The 19,332-nt window shown below is 39.4% G+C and overlaps 1 protein-coding gene across 1 annotated transcript in view; it reads right to left on the reverse strand.

Annotated features, from left to right (window-relative positions):
* STARD9 (StAR related lipid transfer domain containing 9) overlaps window positions 1–19,332 on the reverse strand; it is an 83,211-nt gene that overhangs the window by 26,027 nt on the left and 37,852 nt on the right. Inside the window, 14 exon segments of the mRNA XM_088520461.1 lie at window positions 2,210–2,257; window positions 3,579–3,682; window positions 4,763–4,845; window positions 5,258–5,395; window positions 6,233–6,284; window positions 8,617–8,796; window positions 9,458–9,532; window positions 10,238–10,315; window positions 12,256–12,353; window positions 12,773–12,973; window positions 13,178–13,275; window positions 14,219–14,286; window positions 15,198–15,270; window positions 16,737–16,806. Coding sequence (XP_088376587.1) covers window positions 2,210–2,257; window positions 3,579–3,682; window positions 4,763–4,845; window positions 5,258–5,395; window positions 6,233–6,284; window positions 8,617–8,796; window positions 9,458–9,532; window positions 10,238–10,315; window positions 12,256–12,353; window positions 12,773–12,973; window positions 13,178–13,275; window positions 14,219–14,286; window positions 15,198–15,270; window positions 16,737–16,806 — 1,366 coding nt within the window.

Raw genomic sequence — 19,332 nt, forward strand, 5'->3', positions numbered from 1 at the left:
CCCCGCCACACGTGTCCGATGCGGGGCCCAGCACGGAGGGGCCCGGGCACCTCAGCTACTGCAGCGCGGCAGCCCGGACGCGTCCCTCAAACCCTTCTGCCTCCAAAGGGAAGGGAAGGCGCTGGAGAGTCGGTGATGAAGACCTTGCCTCATCGCCCCCCTCAGCCTCCAAAAACCAGGCCCGTTATGCAACTCCGAGCAAAGGAAAAGCCAGGGAAGAAGCGGGGATAGAGAAATCTCTAAAAACAAACAGCAGGATTGGAAACCTTTAGAAATAACACACCTTTGGGAATGTGCATGCAAAGAGGAATCCCCTCCAGGGAAGCCCCCACCAGGCAAAATGTCTCATACAGTTTTGAGTCAGTTTACTTAAAAACATGCCTCTGCAGTTGATTTTTGCTGATTTCTCATGCAAAAAGCTCCTTTCTTCCTTTTGCCTAAACTCCCCAAACATCAGGAAGTAAATGACTCACCAAGCAACCCTCTGAAAGCTCTTCTGAGCAGGCCTCTCGCTTTGGCAAGGAATCCCAGGCACCAAGCATGGACACTCGCTCCAGTAAAGGGCACTGCTGCCTCCCAAATTCCAGGTCAGCTGGGATACAATCCAGCACGGTTCCTACCCTTACCATTTCATCTGCACAGTATCATTCAGTTTCCCTGCTAAACCATTCTACTTCATTTCACTTGTGTTTTTAGAGCTGCTATGAGCACAGTTATTTGGGAAATAAAGTATCTGAGGGTGCTTTTAAGAGATTCAAAAGATTTCTTTAACGTACATTTGTAAAGCACTTTGAGATTCCCAAATGACAGCAGAATATTATGCCTCCAAATGCTAGTTGGACATGTTAATTATAACCACACTAGAGTAAAGATCCTATTGGGATGTATAGCACCAGATGTTTTATCTATGGACATTTTTTCCTTTCCAGCTCAGTAAAATTTCACAAATTCTTTTTGGTTTGTTTAGTTCAGCTGCACTTTTAGGCAAAAGCAAGCTTAAACATGCTCCAAATAGCTAAAATTCCTACCCAGTACACTTTCCAGAACATCATTTCATTTGCTGTTCAGCCCTTTAAATGAGCCTGGCTTTGACCTCCGCTTGCTTTGCTGCCTCTGCTGTGTTCCTGGTCTCCAGGGTCCAGCTCCTGGCTTGTTTCTCAGGCCAGGCTTTACGAGGGGAGGTACTAAGGCAATGTCAGGGAGAAGAACCACATTCCTGCATCCTGCCAGGCAACGACGGATGCCATTCCCAAGCAGACACGTGTTTCTTGGCTGAGAGCAAGCAATAGAAATCTGAACTGCTGGGGCTCTTCTGAGTAGAAGATGTGAGCAGGCAGCCAGCTAGCAGAACCTCTTCTTAGGGAAAGTTTCACACTTGTGGTGTTGGTATTTGGGTTCAATGGTACAGATTTGTTTTCTGACTCTTATTTCCCCATAATATAAAATTAAACAAAATATTAAGCCTGTACCAGCAATTCAATCCCATGAAAATTGACGAGAAAAATAATGCAATCCTACTGAATGCACAGGAGACAACAAACTGTAAGCAAAGATTAGCATAATGTATATGTTAACATGATCTGAAATAAAAATTCCAGAAGAAAGCAAAACACCATCAGTTCCTAATTAAAGTACTTAACCCCATGGAAGCCCAGCATTTTTTGAATGATTTTTGTGTGCAGCTGCTGTTTTTCTGTTTTGTTTTTTCTTTCTTTTTTTTTTTTTTTTGAATGAATGAATTACATTCTATGATAGGGCTTCTTTTTCAAACTCCTCTCTGATGCTACTTTCATCTCATCAAAAGAAAACACAGTTCGATGAATTTTCAACAGGCTAACAGGTATGCACAGTAGCTAACACCGATAGCAAGTTTATATATTTTAGGCTTCTTTCATGTTCTAAATTGGTGGTAGTTTGGTTGTAAACCTCACTGTATTTCTGCCTTCAAGCTTCAGGTTATGCATGCCACAAAGGTGTAAACCATTTGCATAAGATCAAATAGGAAAAAACATCACAGTGGTAGAGGCTTGTCTGTAATTCAGCTGCAAGTATGGATTTTTGTTTCAATGTGGTAAAGTCAAATGAAAGCTTACAGCCTCGTCTGCATCTTCCCCTTGAGGAAATCACTGTAGCACTGGGGAAAGACAAACGAGTAGGGCCAAAAAATTCAGCCTGATTTAGAAGTGTTAACTTTAAATAATTTTCTTACCTTATTTCAGCAGAATGTTTGTTTCCTTCATGGTTTGTACATTTTTGACTGTAAGCATAAAATTACTAAATTATAAAGAGGTTTAAAAAGGCAGCAAGAAAACTTTATTAGATACCATCAAATACAAAGATACTGTTATAATTTCCCATAGAGGAAGCCCCTGAGATGCAGCTTGCTAGGAGCTGTGAGGACGTATCAGAAGAACTGCCAACCACGTATGTGTGCGTGAGCAATGTGTGTGCGTGAGCAATGTGTGGGTATACGCACAGGCACACACTTGCTTACCATGGTCCTGTATCCCCCTCTAAGCATCTCTTGCTGACCCTGGTGGGACCTTTTTATTTATTTAGAGCTATATTCCTGCTTACCAAGCACACCTTTTAGTATTTTACATTGACCTGTCTTCACAAAGGCCAACTATGTTGAGAGACCACTTATATCTCATTTTATTCTCATATTACAGAATGTAGGCTAGGTGTCTAGAGTCTAGATGATAAACAGTTCTGCCCCCTTCAAGAGCAGAACCATTTGTCTGGGCTTACTGGTCAGTGTAGAAGAAGATCAAGAGTTCACCTTCACTTTGGTTCACCTTTGTCAAAAAGCTACTCAGGTGAAATAAAAGACTAAAACATTAGACTATTTAAGGTGAAAGAAACCAATATTAGATATATTTTTTAAAAATTCCTATTCCTGTAACAGATAGACATTCATAAAAGACCAAGTGAATGCAATAACATAATGCTTTCCATTTCCAGTGAAAAAATTATTCAAAAACCCTGCAACACTGGGTTGAAACAACGAATATAAGCCACTCTCCAACAAGTTGGAGATCATCTATTTTTTATTCACTGCTCAATTAAAAAGGAAAAAAAATGAGCTACAGGGAATTTGTGATTAAGCAAACCTTCTGAGTTCTATAACAAATTAGCAGGGGAACTGAATTGGTAATAATAGTAGTAATTACCTTCAGTAAATCATAATTCATATCCAAAAAATACTGATCTGTGCACTGATGTAAGAACATTGTTAACAAAAACCCAACTCTGCTAAATCAAAGCAACTAAAATGCAGATGTGCAAATGAGTGGAATTAAGACTGTTTGGTGATCTCAGCATCTCAAACAGGGTATTTCCTTGACTGTGTATAAATACTGATTGTGCACCAATAAAAAAAAAAATCAAATTTGTTGTTTGGATATCCAAAGTTGTAAAATTAATCAGCTGACCTATGCATTTCTCTGGACACTTATTTCCTTCTAAAGAGATGCAAACATGTTGGGACCCATTCTGTGTGATACTCAGTTTTCTCTTAAACAAGTCCTGGTTCCAGATGTTATCACACATGACAAGTAGCTTTTTTTCCAACTTACTTTTGAAGAAGAGAAAGGCTATAGTGAGGAGAAGGGGTGAAGTTTCCATCCAAGTTGAGCCAGTCCAAAGTTCCACAGCTCAGACCTGCTAGGGGCTCCGTAACCTACAAGACGCACAAAATGAGAGCAGGAAGAATAAAATATCACAGCGACCCAGGAGCTTCCAACTTACCCTGCATGTGTAGGGGGGTTGGACTAGATGACCTCTAGAGGTCCCTTCCAACCTTGAGGCTTCTATGATTCTATGATTCTCATCAGTATCACTGTTACTGCATATAATGCTGTATAACATGCATGGGAGTTTACAGGGCCAGTATAGTTCTGCTTAGTCTTTGCTAATTTGCAAAAAGTGTTAAAGATTTGTTATTAATACATCTTTTCCTGTAGCATGCTTCATTAATCAACAAATAAAGAACAAAAGCAACTCAAAGTTAAGCTCTATCTCAGCTACAGAAGTGAGTACAAAAGGACAACTGAATAAAAAGTGTAAAATGTTACTATGTGATAACTTGCTTTAAAAGGAAGGTTTTTGCCAATATCAGTTGGCAACATGACTATATCCTTAAGTAGAAAATCTACATTTTTTTTAAGTTAGGCTTTTAGTTAGGTATATATCAGTAACTTTAACAAATGATGTGATTTTACTTCAAAACCTTATTCAACTTGCTGACGAAATAATAACTTGCAGTAGTTAGTTCCTGTGATTAATATACCACGAAATATTTTATTTTTTAGGTAACAATTAAGTGCTTTCAGGGATAAGAGCACTCAGGCATCTATTCCTGTAAATTTTCCATTTCTTCTAGTAAATCCCATTCTGGATAGCGAAACGGTAGTGCAAAGAGGATAATTCAGAAAACTATTGAAAGGGGAAAGATTCTAAAAAGGTCTTTTCATTGCAGCATTCTGCCTTTCTGCTTGAATCCCTTGTAGTCATGACTAGAAATAGGAAATGCTAAATTATTCAAGAGATCATCATCTTTTGCTAAGCACATCCAAAAGGAGTAGTAGTATCCTCTCACTAAAGGTTTAGTGTCATTAGAGACCATTAGATGGAGGAAATGAAGCAAGTGAGTACAATGATGTGAAGAAATATTATCCCCATCAGGCTTGCTGTTAAGAGGGAAAATAATCAGTAAAATCAATGTAGAAGAAAAAAAAAAACACAGAGCTCTAGAACTTACTGATCTCCTTTGTCTTAAGATGGCAGCTTCTGCTGGGTGGTTGAATCTAAATTTATGAGCCTTGCCAAGGACAACAAGGGCCCCTGTAAATAGACAGCAACATTATTACACAGACATTAATTCATCAAACATTTAATGCAGCATGCACTAACTGTGCCTAACAGATATACCAGGAGTTTCTAAGCTGTGGTTTACAGACTACTACATATTCAAGCTACTATTAAAAAGCACGCTAAAATGTAATATTCTGACAGGCCCAAAGCAGAGAAATATTCTTTACAATTTGCCACTATGGAACAGTGCACTTATTTTGCACTAATAGCATCCAAGCAAACTACTTGTGGAAATCTCTGGTGTAACATCTGCACATTCAGCGTAGCAGTAATTTCCTCTTCAGATTAAAGACTGGCATCAAAACCATAATCAATTCATTGCCAGAAACTTGTGGATGCAGATGGATGAAAACGCTCCAGTTCCCAAAAAATCAAGCCTTACCTTGCGACAACCGGCACGATCCCGTGACTTCGCATCCATTCACAGCGCAGCGCGCGCCCTGAACCGGTCGCAAAGTCACAACCCCACAGTTGTTGTCTATCGTGCAGTGGTCCCTCTCAATCCACTGCCCCTGCAAAACTACAACGTACAGATGCTTTTTACTTCATCTGCTCCCGTTCCTTTCCTCAGAATGAAGCACCAAGCACTGCTGGACCACGTAACAGTGTAGTCTGTACCCCTTAGAACCAGCTCACACCCAGGACAAAGGGGGAAAACTCCCCTTTCTTCATCATTAGCTCCTGATCACTTAGCTCAGGAGCACTTCACAGAAACATGTATTTGTTTGAAAATGCTTAGGCTGCTCTTTCAATGTGTTTCTAGTTCTGGAAAAGCTATGACTCTCTTTATGATTTGCAAGCTGATGGGCAAAAGTCTTTTATTGTGCTGAAATTTCTTACTGCTATTATGGCATTATTTTAAAAGCTAGTAATCTACTAACACCTTGGAAGAAGACAATTAAATTTCCACAGAATATACCAAAGTGGAAATGTTTTCAGCTTCAATATGAATTTTCCACTCTCTGTCATCATTGGTAGCTCTTGAGAACCTGACTGTTAAAGTTAAGGTCAGAAATCAAATGAAATAAAAGATAATCAGAGTCACTTGGGTTTTAAATCGAAAATACTATGACCAAGGACAGCTCAAAGGTATTTGTAATGTATCATGATCACCTGTGCCATTAGGCACAGCAAGATTAGGATCGCTAGAACAAGATACTTTTAATCTCTAATGTAGCACTTTGCAAATGTGAGGAATATTCTAAACAGATCCCAATCACTTTCACGGACTTTTTGACCTCATAAACTGCAACAAAAATTAACTGCAAGGTTATTGCCAACTTTAATAAGGCAAACAAAATTCTCCCAGTTTGACCTTACTATGCTATCAAATAATTTGTAAATCTCTGTCTCTTACCAATGTCTTGATCCTGATCTGAATCACTTCTTCCAATTTTGGTTATTCCTTCCTAAACCAAGAAAAAAGAAGAAGAAAAAGAAAAAAACCCTCTAATTTAAGTCAGTTACTGAAGGCAAATTACTCATAATGATTAAGAAAGCTCTGGCACAGCATCTTAGCAAATACTGAAATAAATGACCTCTGACAGGATTGCTTAAAGCAAATTGTAGCTACTACCATCCAAAACTTCAGCCTGTGCCCCACAGTGATGCTATTGCTCTTATCCTGCTGCCCCTTCAGCTTCACCTACTGCAACACTGGTACATGAAGTAACCCTCAGTGGATGATTTTTTGAATGTGCTTGAGACAAGTATTTTGAATGTGAAGTTGTTTTGATGCTTTGAACTTCCAGTGTGAGATTTTTGATGATTCTTTGTACAAATACCACATATAAAAAGAGGCACAAAATGACTGTTCAACTAACCAGCCAGTTTTTGATTTTGTAATACAACAAGAAGTACAATGAGTTAGGCACTAGGTATTTCACACAAAGAAGAACGAAACAACCCCCAAAACACCTCTCTAGAAATCACCAAAGCAAAGAGATTATTATCATGACCTGTGAATGACACTTTTGTCTGGTGCACTGATTATAACTCTCTGGTAATACTATTTAATTCAGAAAAATTTATCACAGCAGTCTTTGCTCACGAAATTCACAGTAGTTGAATGCACCCCAATTAGAGGGGTGATCCCAGATGAGTTTAAGCACTAAAAAATGGTTGCATTTTTTTTAACATGCAAGCAAACTTATTCATATTAAAGAAGAAAACAGACCTAAATGAGACTCACTTCATGTCATTTTGAATGCTATTACTCATTTAATAATTTAAGTATTCTGTAGAGAGAGACTCTTTCCTAATTTGATATTGATTATTCTACATGAAAAAGTGAAAGACAATTCCGATCAAACGATTGCATAGCTTCATCTTAACTTATTGAGGTATAAGTGCATTTATCTGTTAAAGCCTTTTTTAAATGTTTTACCTTCTTTTACCAGTGTTTTTTGACAAAGAGAGGAATTCTCAAGGCATATTACAGAGCCTTAGAGAGGGATCACTTCCTCGCTTCACTGTTTCAATTTCCAAAAACCTTTGTGAAGAAAAAAGTATGCCTTTTTCTACACCAATACAAACAAATTGTATTTTTAGGTTAGGCAAGAGAAAAGTCTAGCTAAATTATAGAGAAAATATTTACTTTTGTTAATGACAGCTAGAAAAAAAGAACAGAACCTCAGAAAGAAAGGTCCTTTAAGCACAGGCACAGCATTGATTAGTGCAATTAATACTACAGATAAGAAGTGAATAAGAGAGTAACACTGCTTATTCTACATGATCTGAAGACTGCTATCATGCCCACTCCCTAGAAGTATAAAGTGCTGTAATATGTTAAAGTCCTAATATGTAAGGAGCTGCTAATGTTTTACCTTCTTGCTGCTCAGACGAAGGTAATGAACAGCAGAGTCTAAAAGATGCAAAGCGCAAGGGAAAGAAAAGGCAGCATCTAGGAGCAAAGAAAGAGGGGACAAAGATGTTAGTGTGGAGAGAGACACTGGTTAATAGCTTCAAAAGGTGGCTCTTCAAGTTTCATTAATAAATTAATATTGTTAAAGAACTTTGGTCATTATTATAGTCAATACACAAAAACATTTACTGTTCCTGAGCCGGTGCACAATGGAAAAAAGTTTAAGTAACAGCAAATACATTAAGTAAATATTTAATGTTGTTTTAGGATTCAGTAGGTCAAGTAGGATGTTGTTAGGCACTGAATGTTACTAGTTAATACCCAATTATAACTTGGTACAATTTTTCCGTGCTGGTCTGAGAATAATCTGTACTGTTTCTCTTTCAGTTAAGTGAAGAATAGTATCATTTTTATCTCAAATATTTGTTACTACTTTTTAATAGAGGAAGAAGAAAAAAAAAAAAGAAAAACCAACAAACCACTCACAGGTACACAAACACACTCAACTTGTCCTCATGTTTTGTGGGCAAAAATTATTTCCATGCACATTTAGGGTACTTGGGCATCTTTCTTATTTACCTACATTATCAAATAGCCTTGCACATGCTTTTATTTTTATAAAAGGTCAGTTTGTTATTCCAGTCATTGTGCTTTGCTTTGTGTAAGTGTTAAAGGACAACCTCCTTCTCCTCCACTTTCGTGTATCCCTCTTTGCTGTGGTTTTCTGTTTATCCATATATTTGTTCTTCTTGTGGATTTTGGCCTTTACTTTTTGATAGTCATTTTTATAATGCTACCTTAATCACTCTCCCACATTTCCAAAGGAAACGCACATTTGGTTATTAAAAGGAAGAATAAGACAAGTGATAATATCTCACCCTGAGATGATAAAACACCACTCCTGTACTGAGGATATCATCATCCATTGCCATTAGATGAGGTAAACTTGAATCTATGGTTACTCCAACTTTTTCTTTGTTGATGTCCACACTGTATTCTTCCATGATGGTTTTCCTGTCTGTCCACTTATTCGTCCAGTCTTTGGTCAGTTGCTCAATCTTAAGGTAAAGCAAGATTTTAAAAAATGTCTTCATTTTTGCAAAATTATTTCACCAGCTGAAATGAAGGTGTATTTTTAAATGCATTACACCTTTCTGTGGTAGAATAAAATAATCAGCTAAAAACTGTACCCCCACTTACCCACACAGGTTTAGCCCAATGAAGACTTTTTTCCAAAATATCAGCAAGACATATGATCACGCTAACTTTTTGATTTCCAAACGAGGTAATTTGTCCATCTGACAGACTTGAGCAAAATTTAAAAGCAAAATGTTCAACACCTCCCCAGGTCCATAGCGATCAAAACTTAAATTGGGGAGTGCACAATAGTTTCCTTCAAATGAATTGGAGAAGTTTAAACTTAGAAGACAAAGTATCTCTATAACCAGTTATTGTGATACAGTTCCACAATTTCAGACAAGGAGTAGATTGCGTGGACTTAATGGGACACTGTCCCTCGCACACCGCTAAGGACACACGAAACGCTCGTCACAGATTGGTAGAGGACACCCAGCACCCATTAATGGTGGCAGTTTTCTGCACATTCCAAACACGTAGAAGAGGGTTAGGATAAAAACATTTTCACCATTGTGCTTTCAAAACTCTGGCGATGCTACCAGGGGACAGGGTGGGTTGCGGCACCCAGCAGATCACACGCACCTTCATTTCATTCTGAAGAACCAACTCGGTCAGATTTCCGTCTCTGTCATCGCTCCAGGAAGGACTGGAATTCCTCTGCACAAACAACAAATGCAGAGAACCATGTATGGGTTTCCTTATTCACAAGGAAACGGACGCACAGAGGATGCTTCCTTCTAAATTTGTTTGTGAACTCCTTTCTAGTTAGAAAGCATTAACAGAGAGACACTGCTGTGCAAACGAATCCTGGAGTCTAGCTTCAGTTTCTCCCGGAAAACACACTCCCTTTGGTATGGGGAGCCAAAAAATACTATTGCTTTAAATTAAAAAGCACAAAGGGTGAGAGCTGTACTGTGAGGGTTGAGAGCCACACACACTTTCTTGTGGGAGACACTGCATAGGCAACCTGCGCCTTTATGGTCTGCTAGATTGCTTTTAGTGAGGAAGAGTCTGGCAGGGAAATTGCTTTGCTTTGTCTTGGTGCTCTCTACCCTTAAGCAAAGCAAATATTTCAAGGGATATCTTGGCACCAAAACTGTCTGACTCCACAAAAGACGGCAAGTAGGCACTTGCTAATCGTCACACAACAGTTTATACTTTGGGGTTACTAATTTAACGCCAGAAAAAGGAGAAATAACAGAAAAGCAATTAGCTTCCTAATCATTTTGAAATTACCCAGAGAACAATGCAATTTCCTTCTAGTTACAACGAAGCTGGAAAGGAAAACAGACAAGAGGAAACCCGGCGACTACTGCTCCTTAGAGCAGCAGTGCTTCTCCAGCTGGGGGGGATCGCACATACCAGCTCAAAGCTCAGCAGCATCGTTTTTAATCTGTCGATTTCTTCGCGCAGTTCTCTGATAAGTTTTACATTCGCGTCCTGAAACATTGACACACAGATATGGGAGAAATCCAAAAGCCAGGAGTGCCCCCCTGCCCCTCCTTTTCTTTTTCCTTTTTTTTTGGCAGGCAACAGTGAACAGGACCAGGCAAAGCTGCAGCCGGTCCCTAGGAGAGGCTGCTGAGGGGCAGGGGGCTCCTGGGGGGCTTCTGTTCATGCGATTTTCATGTTCTCTTTACTGAGCACACATCTAACAGCATCTGTTCCCATCATCACAACAGCTGAGCACATCACTGCTTTTATGAATTTAACCTCAAAATCATCCCAAGGAGACACAAGTTGCGATCCTGCTTGGAGAGGCTGAGAAGTTGTGTTTAACAAAGGGATGTGCCTGAAAACTCTGATTATTTGCGTACGGCCTGTATTACTTGTATATGGCCAGAATTAAGAACTGCTGCTGCCAAAACCAAACACTCTATTGTCACCACTAGCAATGTCTGAAAAATATTCTTACAGGTGCTGGTGATACTGCTGCAAATTCAGTTTGAGAAACTCCAGACTAGAAGGGTTCCTTTCTAGCTAAGATTTAATGCAATAGCTGTGGGAAAGCAAATAAGGAAATTAGATCCCTAAGATTTTATCCTTTTATCTAAGGATAAAATTTTGTTGCAAACTTTATTTACGAAGATCTAGAAGCTATTGGAATACTGTAAAATACTTTGATAACTATAAATTAGATTTAGTCCATCATGAAAAGCACAGGGTCCAAAGAATGAAATGCACTTTTAAAATAGAGAATAGGTAGCTTGGAGCTAAATTCAGGGAGCTATACGAACAGAACTTACAGAGAGATCATTTCACCGAGCTTCATGGTGTACGGAAAAAGTAAAGGAGAAGGCTTTTAGAAAACCCAGGTCCCAAAGAATTTTATTGTATTAAATAAGCCAAGTTGCCTGAGTCAAGGGAGAGGGATTTGGTATGAATATTCCAATTCTACTGTTGAACCAAAAGCTATAAATCTGGTCTAACACAATGATATCTTTTGCTTTTCTATACTAGAAGGGAACTAGCAAAGGTGTGAAGTCAAGTGTTTATTCAAATGTTGAATAAAGAACTTTTGTGAAATCTTAAGTCGGTCTCCTTAAAAGAACATAGTGTGATAGAGTCCTTCATTTACACGATCACGGCAAGATTGCAGTCTCCTGCAAATGCTCCATTGAAGAGCAGCAGCTCAAGAGTTTTATACTTCAAGTATGTGTAATCCCAGCTTCTGATTACTGTGCTATTTGAACGCTTCTGTGAAGAGAGAATAACACTTTTGCCCTTGGAAAATTTTTTAGTTCTCATCAGGAAGCAGCAAGAATATTTTTAGTTCTCATCAGTGCATTATCTAAGAACTACACAACCGCTAGCACACCATTTTGACAGTGAATCTTCAATTGGGAATGTTCATACTTTTCCTGTTCCATGAAAGTGCAAAGAACAGAGACTGGGAACACGCACATATTAAAAGTGCCATTTCATGTGAACTGGTACTGCACGGTAGGGCAGAGATGGCATCCACAACAACAATCCACAAGCAACCTTAATCCTGGCACATTAACTTTTTAATTCTTGACTTTGCAGTTTTAACAGTATTCTTTTAACATGCCTAAAGGAAGGACTGTGTGTTTATAGTAACAGGTTAAATAGTAACAAATGATCCTAGCAGATCATAACAATTTGAAGGGAAGAAGCATAGAAACTGAAAGGACAGAGAACATCTAAGGGGTGTGAAATTTAAATGATTTAAGATGTGGTGAATTTAAGAAATGATTTCTGTAATATCTATGGTCCTATTGAGCTTTGATCAACATGAGAAAAAGTGGCATGATTTTTATTCAGAGTGCACATATACTGTATAAACAATACACACATACTGTTAAAGAACATTCACAAAAAATTGCACAAAAAAGAAAAGCAGAGCTCAAAAATCTCACCTCATTCACTCTAGGCTTATTAATTATATTTTTGGCATTAGATGCATATCTTAAGGTACTCATGGTCTCATTATAGCTGGAGCTGGCAGGAGAGATAGCTACAGAGAGAACACAAGCACTGGTATTATTAAAAAAAGCAATCTTTTTTAAAACTTAGATTTTCAAAAAGGTGGTTTTTTTAAGTTGGTCATCTTTAAAAACAAAACTAAAAATATCCTTAGGAATATTTCATCAAACTCACAGACTGGTTTCTCCAGATCCTATTTACAAGAGAATAAATCACATTAAATCAAAGCTGCAACCTTGGAAAGACTCATTTCTTATGCTTAATTTCATGCAGGATCAGCACACCTTTTCTTTTCAATATGATTACTCCTTGCATATCCTATGAAGGATTTGGAATCTGACCACATAAAAACGTTCACAAGTGGCATAGCTGACTTTGCACATCAGCAAAGACGTATTTTGCAGGGCTAGCCCCCACCAAAAATTAACAACAGACAGAAACCAAACTCACTGGCAATCATAATGGTCTTGGAGTTGCCTCCTAGACTGTCTTTGAGCAGCCAGGTGAGGATGGAGTCCCGGTAGGGGATGTAGGCCGGTCGCCGGCCCCCGCCGAGGCTGCCTGCGGAGGGGCTGCCTGCATGGGTGCTCTCCCCCTCGCTCGTTAGGGTGTTGATGCTCTGGCAGCTGCTGAACATCTGGGAATTTTGTGCTGAAAGACAAATACGATAAAGCTCATGAAAAAAGGACATATTTTTCCCATAGCTATTCAATTTTCTTAAGTGTTAGTATAGTTTATGAGGGAGCTATACAACTGTTCTGCTCAGCTTCCTATTACAAACACAAACATAGTACACAAGGGGTGAGTCCTATAGCTTCACTAATGTCCTTCAACATAAAGAATTAGTATGCTTACCTAAGGTGGAGATGACAATTCCAAGTGTTACGAGTGACTTGTTAATATTGGCACCTTCTGTAATTCGATCTTTACAGTAACTGGGATCAGCTCTTTCACTGAAGCACACAAGCATGGAAAAAATAGAATAACGTTTAATAACAGTGTGAAAGCATCATACCTGTTTTCTTGACATACGAGAAAACAGAAATTACAAGTTCTACAGTTAAAAAATCTATATACTTTGAAGACTTTAATGGTAACACTGCGCTCAGTTCAAAAAGTCCAAGCTACCATCAAAGGCCGTTGGCACAAAATACTGTTAGAGAGCTATCAAAACATATCTTCAAGCCTGAACTGGACAACCTCATCAAAGTGGCTCTGCTAAAAGAACAAGTTACATTACGAAACTCTGTAAGCACAGACTGGCTACATGAAAAACAAACAAACAAACAAAAAAACACTATATATATATATATTTCCTCAAAACTACTTTCTGTGCTCACCTATTTTACCTTATTGGGAAAGAAAAATGTCACATTCTACAGGTGTCCTACAACTCCTTAGCACAATGCCCACCTTATTACGCTCTTCCACACCCCGCCTAACCGCGCATTCCTCACCAAAATGTGTAACTGAGATCAGGGACTTGGGAGACGCTGGAGCACAAGCGCTGAGCGAGGACAACGTCCCCCCTCCGTGGTGGGGGGCCATGAGGAGCACACTCTTAGCCTACTCCTCTCAAGCTTCGATGTGGTAATCTCCCTGCTAGTTACTGGAAAAGCCACTTAGAGGGCAGCAATTTCTGAAAGGAATTACACTAAATGCCTACATCAGCAGCCCACCAGACGTGAGGATCCAGGAATTCCCTTCTCCAGTGAAATCGAGTAGCCGATAAAGAACGGATGACAAACGCAATGTTAACTCAATGCCTAGTTGCCATGCACAAAAATTAGACTGTTATTCTAATCAGATTTAAAAATATTAAATGTCAACTTCTAAGCCAGTAATACCAGTATTTGCTCAGACTATTATCTTTTTTACCCCTCACCATATTCTTACCTGCCTGCAAGGTCCACTAAGTTGATCTTGCTTGCAATTTCGGAAGGGAGATTGTTTTCCAGTATGGCCTGAAGATAAAAATACAAGTAAGGAAGATTATTCCTCCTAATTCATTAATGGCAATAAAATAGGTGCCTTCTTTTGTCTGAGAGTGATTATACACCCAACTGCCCCACTCTTTCTCTTTGTAGTCTCGGGCCTCTATGGTCAAACATTTAACTCAACAGCTTTCCCAGCAGACACAAAAACTATCCTCTCATGCTGATTTCCTCTCAACAAAATCTTTACTGCCTGGTGACTGTGAAAGGCTGTCTCGTAGATCTTGCAAAGTTATTTTCCACTAACATTTTCCAAAGTTCCTTTGTAAACTACTGAAAAATCTCCCAAAATGTTCTGTGATTACAGGATGTGAGAAGTGTGAGATAGAAAAGGTCTCTTGGATCACTGAAACACTTCCTTGCCAGGGAAGGATATAATTCCTGCACAGAAAGGCTTCATTGTCTCTGGGAAAGCACTGGATGCCAAATGCTAAGGAGATGAGCACAGCCGAAATGCTGGATAGAACCAGAATTTTGGTAAATCTTTAAGTAATACTTTAGTACTAAGTACTAAATACCAAGGAACCTAAATGAATGTAAAAAACGTAACTTCAAGCTTTTCTACGTGCAGTTTTCATGGAACTGGAGAAGGGGTATTGCCTTTGAAAGGACTGCTTAAAACTTTTAGGTATTTCTTTTAACAGTAAGTCTTTGGCATCACTTCTAGCTATAAACTTGCATGAAGGAACAAGAGCGCTTTAGCACATACTCAAGACACCAGGCAGTATAGGAAACACATCTGCAATGTGATCTGAAGGAAATATGTAACCGTTTCCACTGAGATTACTACAAGTAGCACAAAACAGTGGCAACTAAACAATGCACAACACACTGAATAACGATTTTTCAGAGAAAAAGAAGTCAGATTGTTTTTAGCCAACCTGTGTGTAGTGGATGGTGAAGATAGCATGGGACCTGCTGCTGGCATTGTGAATGTGCGTAGCTGCTGTGATCCTAGAAAGGACGAGGAAAAAATACTCAGTCATGAAGGCTTGCCCTCCTGCATGAAATGGAACTACGGTGCTGGAGCTGCAGGAAGGCTTTGGCGCCTTTGCAGAGCCATCACACACAACTTCTTGGTTTCACCGCAGTCCCTGGGGCCGTGACTGCAGTTTCACACTGCTAGAGAAGCCCAGTAAGGAGAGCCCAGGGTACCTGCATCCGCCAGATGCTGCTGCTGTTCATGCAGCGCTTGCCTGCTGGCCTCCCCTGGGTGGACTGTGCCGCCCCGCAGCCCTCGTCCTCTTACCCCACAGCGGCGCATCGCAGCAGCAAGGGAGCACAAACTGAGGGAGCAGGAGAAAGTTAACTCCCTAAGGAAGCAAGGGGGAAACATTCACGCTAGTTTCCCCCCTTCTACATTACCAAGGTAACTGGAGGGCACGTTGGCAGCATCTCAACTGTGCACATCCCAAACAAGCGCTTTTATGGGAGATCCTTCACGTCAGTAATCTCAACAGGGCACATGCTACATGTTTCACCAATTTCGACCGTACTAATATTATCTGTATTGGTTGGTTGCTTTGCTTTACACGGCAGCATTTATAATGTGCATTTACAATGTCTTCACATCTTCTATTTCTGCAGTAATATGCCCATCATAGCATTACATTGGCAGACTGATTGGAATTTTATTATTTTGAACAACTCTCTATCGTAGAGGTATATCTACTGATTGGTACAAGTAAAAGTAGCAAAAATTAGTCCCTGCAAGTTCTGCTTTGGCATGATATTCTAGTATTTCAACTTCACTTTTCTTAAGACTTGATAACAGCCTTAGAACTGTGATTTGTATTTGGCAGATTCCCCTTTCAAAATAACACCCTTTCTCCACCACTCCACTGGTAGTTGTGTGGTACCCCTGCAGAAAGCAGTGGGGACAGAAATCACTCAACTAACATGAGCTTAGGTCATTGGTTTCACTGGCATGCCAACTCCCACAGTTCCCTCATAGCAATCATGTACATGATTTGGTGTAAATTTTTTTTAAAAAAACTTACATACAAACGAAAACATATTACCTTTTCAGCAGTTATAAATCCATCAGTTGCCCTAACAGTGAGTTGCAAGATATACAGAGTAAAGTGCCACAAGCAAGTGGATGAAAAAACAAGACTGTTTATGGCAGAAACATCTTCCTGGCCTACTTTTTCTTATGCCAGACAGACGGCAGAATTTCGTGGGGAAGTCAGCAAAGGATCAGTTTTGAAGAAATATGTTAAATAACAACTTTGTGAGCCCCTGTAGCTATGATTATGGATAACACGAGGATATATGGCATCTTTCAAGCAATAATCATAAAACCCAACATTCTATCACAAAACATCAACAAAGCTGTCAGTGAAAAACAGACGTCTGTAGAATCAAAATGTGGAGAAAGAGAGGCATTAAATAAAGATGGGATTTGTTTTATAAAATACCTTTTAGCGATTCCTTTCTCCAGAAGTTCTACAACTTGCTTGTAGTCTGTAACTAAATGTTGAGACAGTCCTGTCAAACATTTAAAAAAAAATAAATCTATATTTTTCTCAGAGGTTTCTGTCACGTAATTTCATTTCTCACTGGTGAGTTATAATGACAGTTTACCCAACATCTGGAGCATCAAGTCATTCTCACGGGATGCCTGCCTGTTCTGCATAATGTCTCAGAACTAGTTTAAACATTTTAGTTGAAATAAAACACTGCAAGCCATCCTTCAGATGCAGCGACATTAGTATTAAAATGCCTTTCACTGGCATTTTCCAGTGAAAATCAGCTTCCACTTTCTCCAACTGATCAATGGAACTATATCATTTTAAAAATGGTATAGTTGAAAACTCCCCATGGAGATAAAGTCATGTCACTGCTATTAATTGGGTACATATCCTGTACTGGAGCTTTTAGCTGTTGCCTCTGGATAATGATTCTGCTCGCATGACTCACAGAGTTAGGAACCATCCGCTGTGTAGAATATTTAGCATGTACTTAATTTTAATTAGCCTTGGGCTCGCAACACTTTGAGTCCTGATGCTCTCTATTCTCCCCAGAGGGTATCCAAACCACAAAATGAAACATGTAGCATTTTATACCTCCTGCTTTCAGGATTTTTAAAAATTTGATTGCCTTTTTAAGGAAAAAGCCCCAAACAAATGAGAGAAATACTGCATTGCAGAGCCGAGCGCAGCAGAGCGGTGGCTGTGACTAACACAGCCCCAGTGGAGGGCAGCAGGCTGCTACGCTGTGGTTGCACTGCCAGCACCTTGCAAAATGCAGATTCCAGCAGAGATACCCAACTAACGGCAGCTGCCTTGTACTTCACATAAATCCAGCTTAGTGTTTCCTTTGCATTTTCTGGTGATAAAAACTTATCATTTGCGCTGCAGAGATTCCTAAAAAGAGCCCCTGAGTTGCGAGGCAGGACTTATTGCACAATGTACCCTAGTGAAACAAGTCTTCTCTTAAATGTTTTATCGCAAAGTTGGAGTCCAGGACAATGCCTTTTTTTAAAAAAACAACAACAACAACAACAACAAAAACTTTGCTTCTGCACTGATTCAGGTTTTGCTTTTGTTTTACTGTAGGCCACAGCAGTGTGGATGTCAGAGTATTCAAAAAAATGTGATTTATTTGAATCAAACAATTTATCTACAGCCAGAGTGCAAGTCAAGATTATTTTAAAAATTCGACATGGCAGAAATGACTTTTTCTAATATTATTAGAGAGTTTCTCTCCTTAGATGACAGTGCCTTGCTTAACTCTAAATGAAAGTGAAATCTAGCCCAAACACATGAATTTATGTTTGTCCTTTAACAACTGATACACAGAAAGGAAAAAAAAAGTATTTGGGTTACCTATACTTAAAATAATTCCCATTACTACAGTGTATGCACACTAACACACATTAAACACGGGATTATTTTCAAAGAAAAGTATTTCTTCTACTGTGTAGCAGTGTAGCTTTCCAACACAATAATTCCAGAAGCCGTCACATTTTCCACTTGAAAAAAGGGCCATTATTTTTTGAATAGCACTGGGATTTTTAAACAGAGAATATGGAAAGTACCATATATTGTTTTCCCAGACCGTTTTTTAGGATTTTATTTAACTGATCAACACGGTTATGATATAATGAAAGCATGGAGGATATTCTTACCTACCTACATTTCCATAGCACCAGCATACTGAATCTAGCACAAAGATCTAAAATAATTTGTTTTACAGTCTGGTAAATGAAGTATTGTGAATGCTGTTTGAGAAGAAACCACAGTGTACTTGTGGCTGCTGGAAAAATCAAAGGTAGTTTTCAAGTACTATCGAAACATTGAAAACTTCCTCATCTAGAAAGCTGCCTCAGTGCAAGGCAGGATCTCCCCCAGAAATCTGCCTCAGAGTAACAAAATAGATTGCATCATTTCCTGATTTAAGAGCGGCTGATTCCTTAACAGTGCAACCATCTGTGAGGGAGAGGCTTGAACCTCTTCCAGCACTGAGGACTAAAACACTTTCAGCATTTTAAAGGCTACAGTCTCACAGCTTTTATGCAGAAAAACGATGGGCTGGAAACCAGTCAAAGTACTTAGTGTTGAGAACTGGGATGTCCTAGCTGGACTGTAAATGGAAAATGCATTGCCCACTAATAACAGGGCAACAAAGCATCCTTAAAAGGGTTAAACTGCGATTTTCCCTTCTGTCTGTTCTTCATCCAAGTGCTAACAGTGGTCTGGATATCCCTGACACCAACCACTACACACACTACAAGGGGGAGCTCCTCATCAAGAGGAGCTCGCAAGCCTTTCCTGCAAACGGCAAACACGGATACCTGTCCTTAACAGAAGGAATCTTAGGAAAATAATGGCAAATTTCGGAGTATTACCTGGTGCTCACTACTCTAACCCCTCCAGACAGCATACTGGCTGGAAGGGGAATACCAGATAAGCTGCCCTTCTACTCACTTTGCAGACAAGCCCCATCTCTGCCATGTAGCTGTTAGAAACAAGATCCTTCCCTGTGGTCCCGCACAGGGGGGCTACATCTAAA

This window comes from Tinamus guttatus, unplaced genomic scaffold, assembly GCF_059628265.1.
Source record: "Tinamus guttatus ecotype Peru unplaced genomic scaffold, ASM5962826v1 Tinamus_guttatus_pri_ptg000089l, whole genome shotgun sequence".
NCBI lineage: Eukaryota > Metazoa > Chordata > Aves > Tinamiformes > Tinamidae > Tinamus > Tinamus guttatus.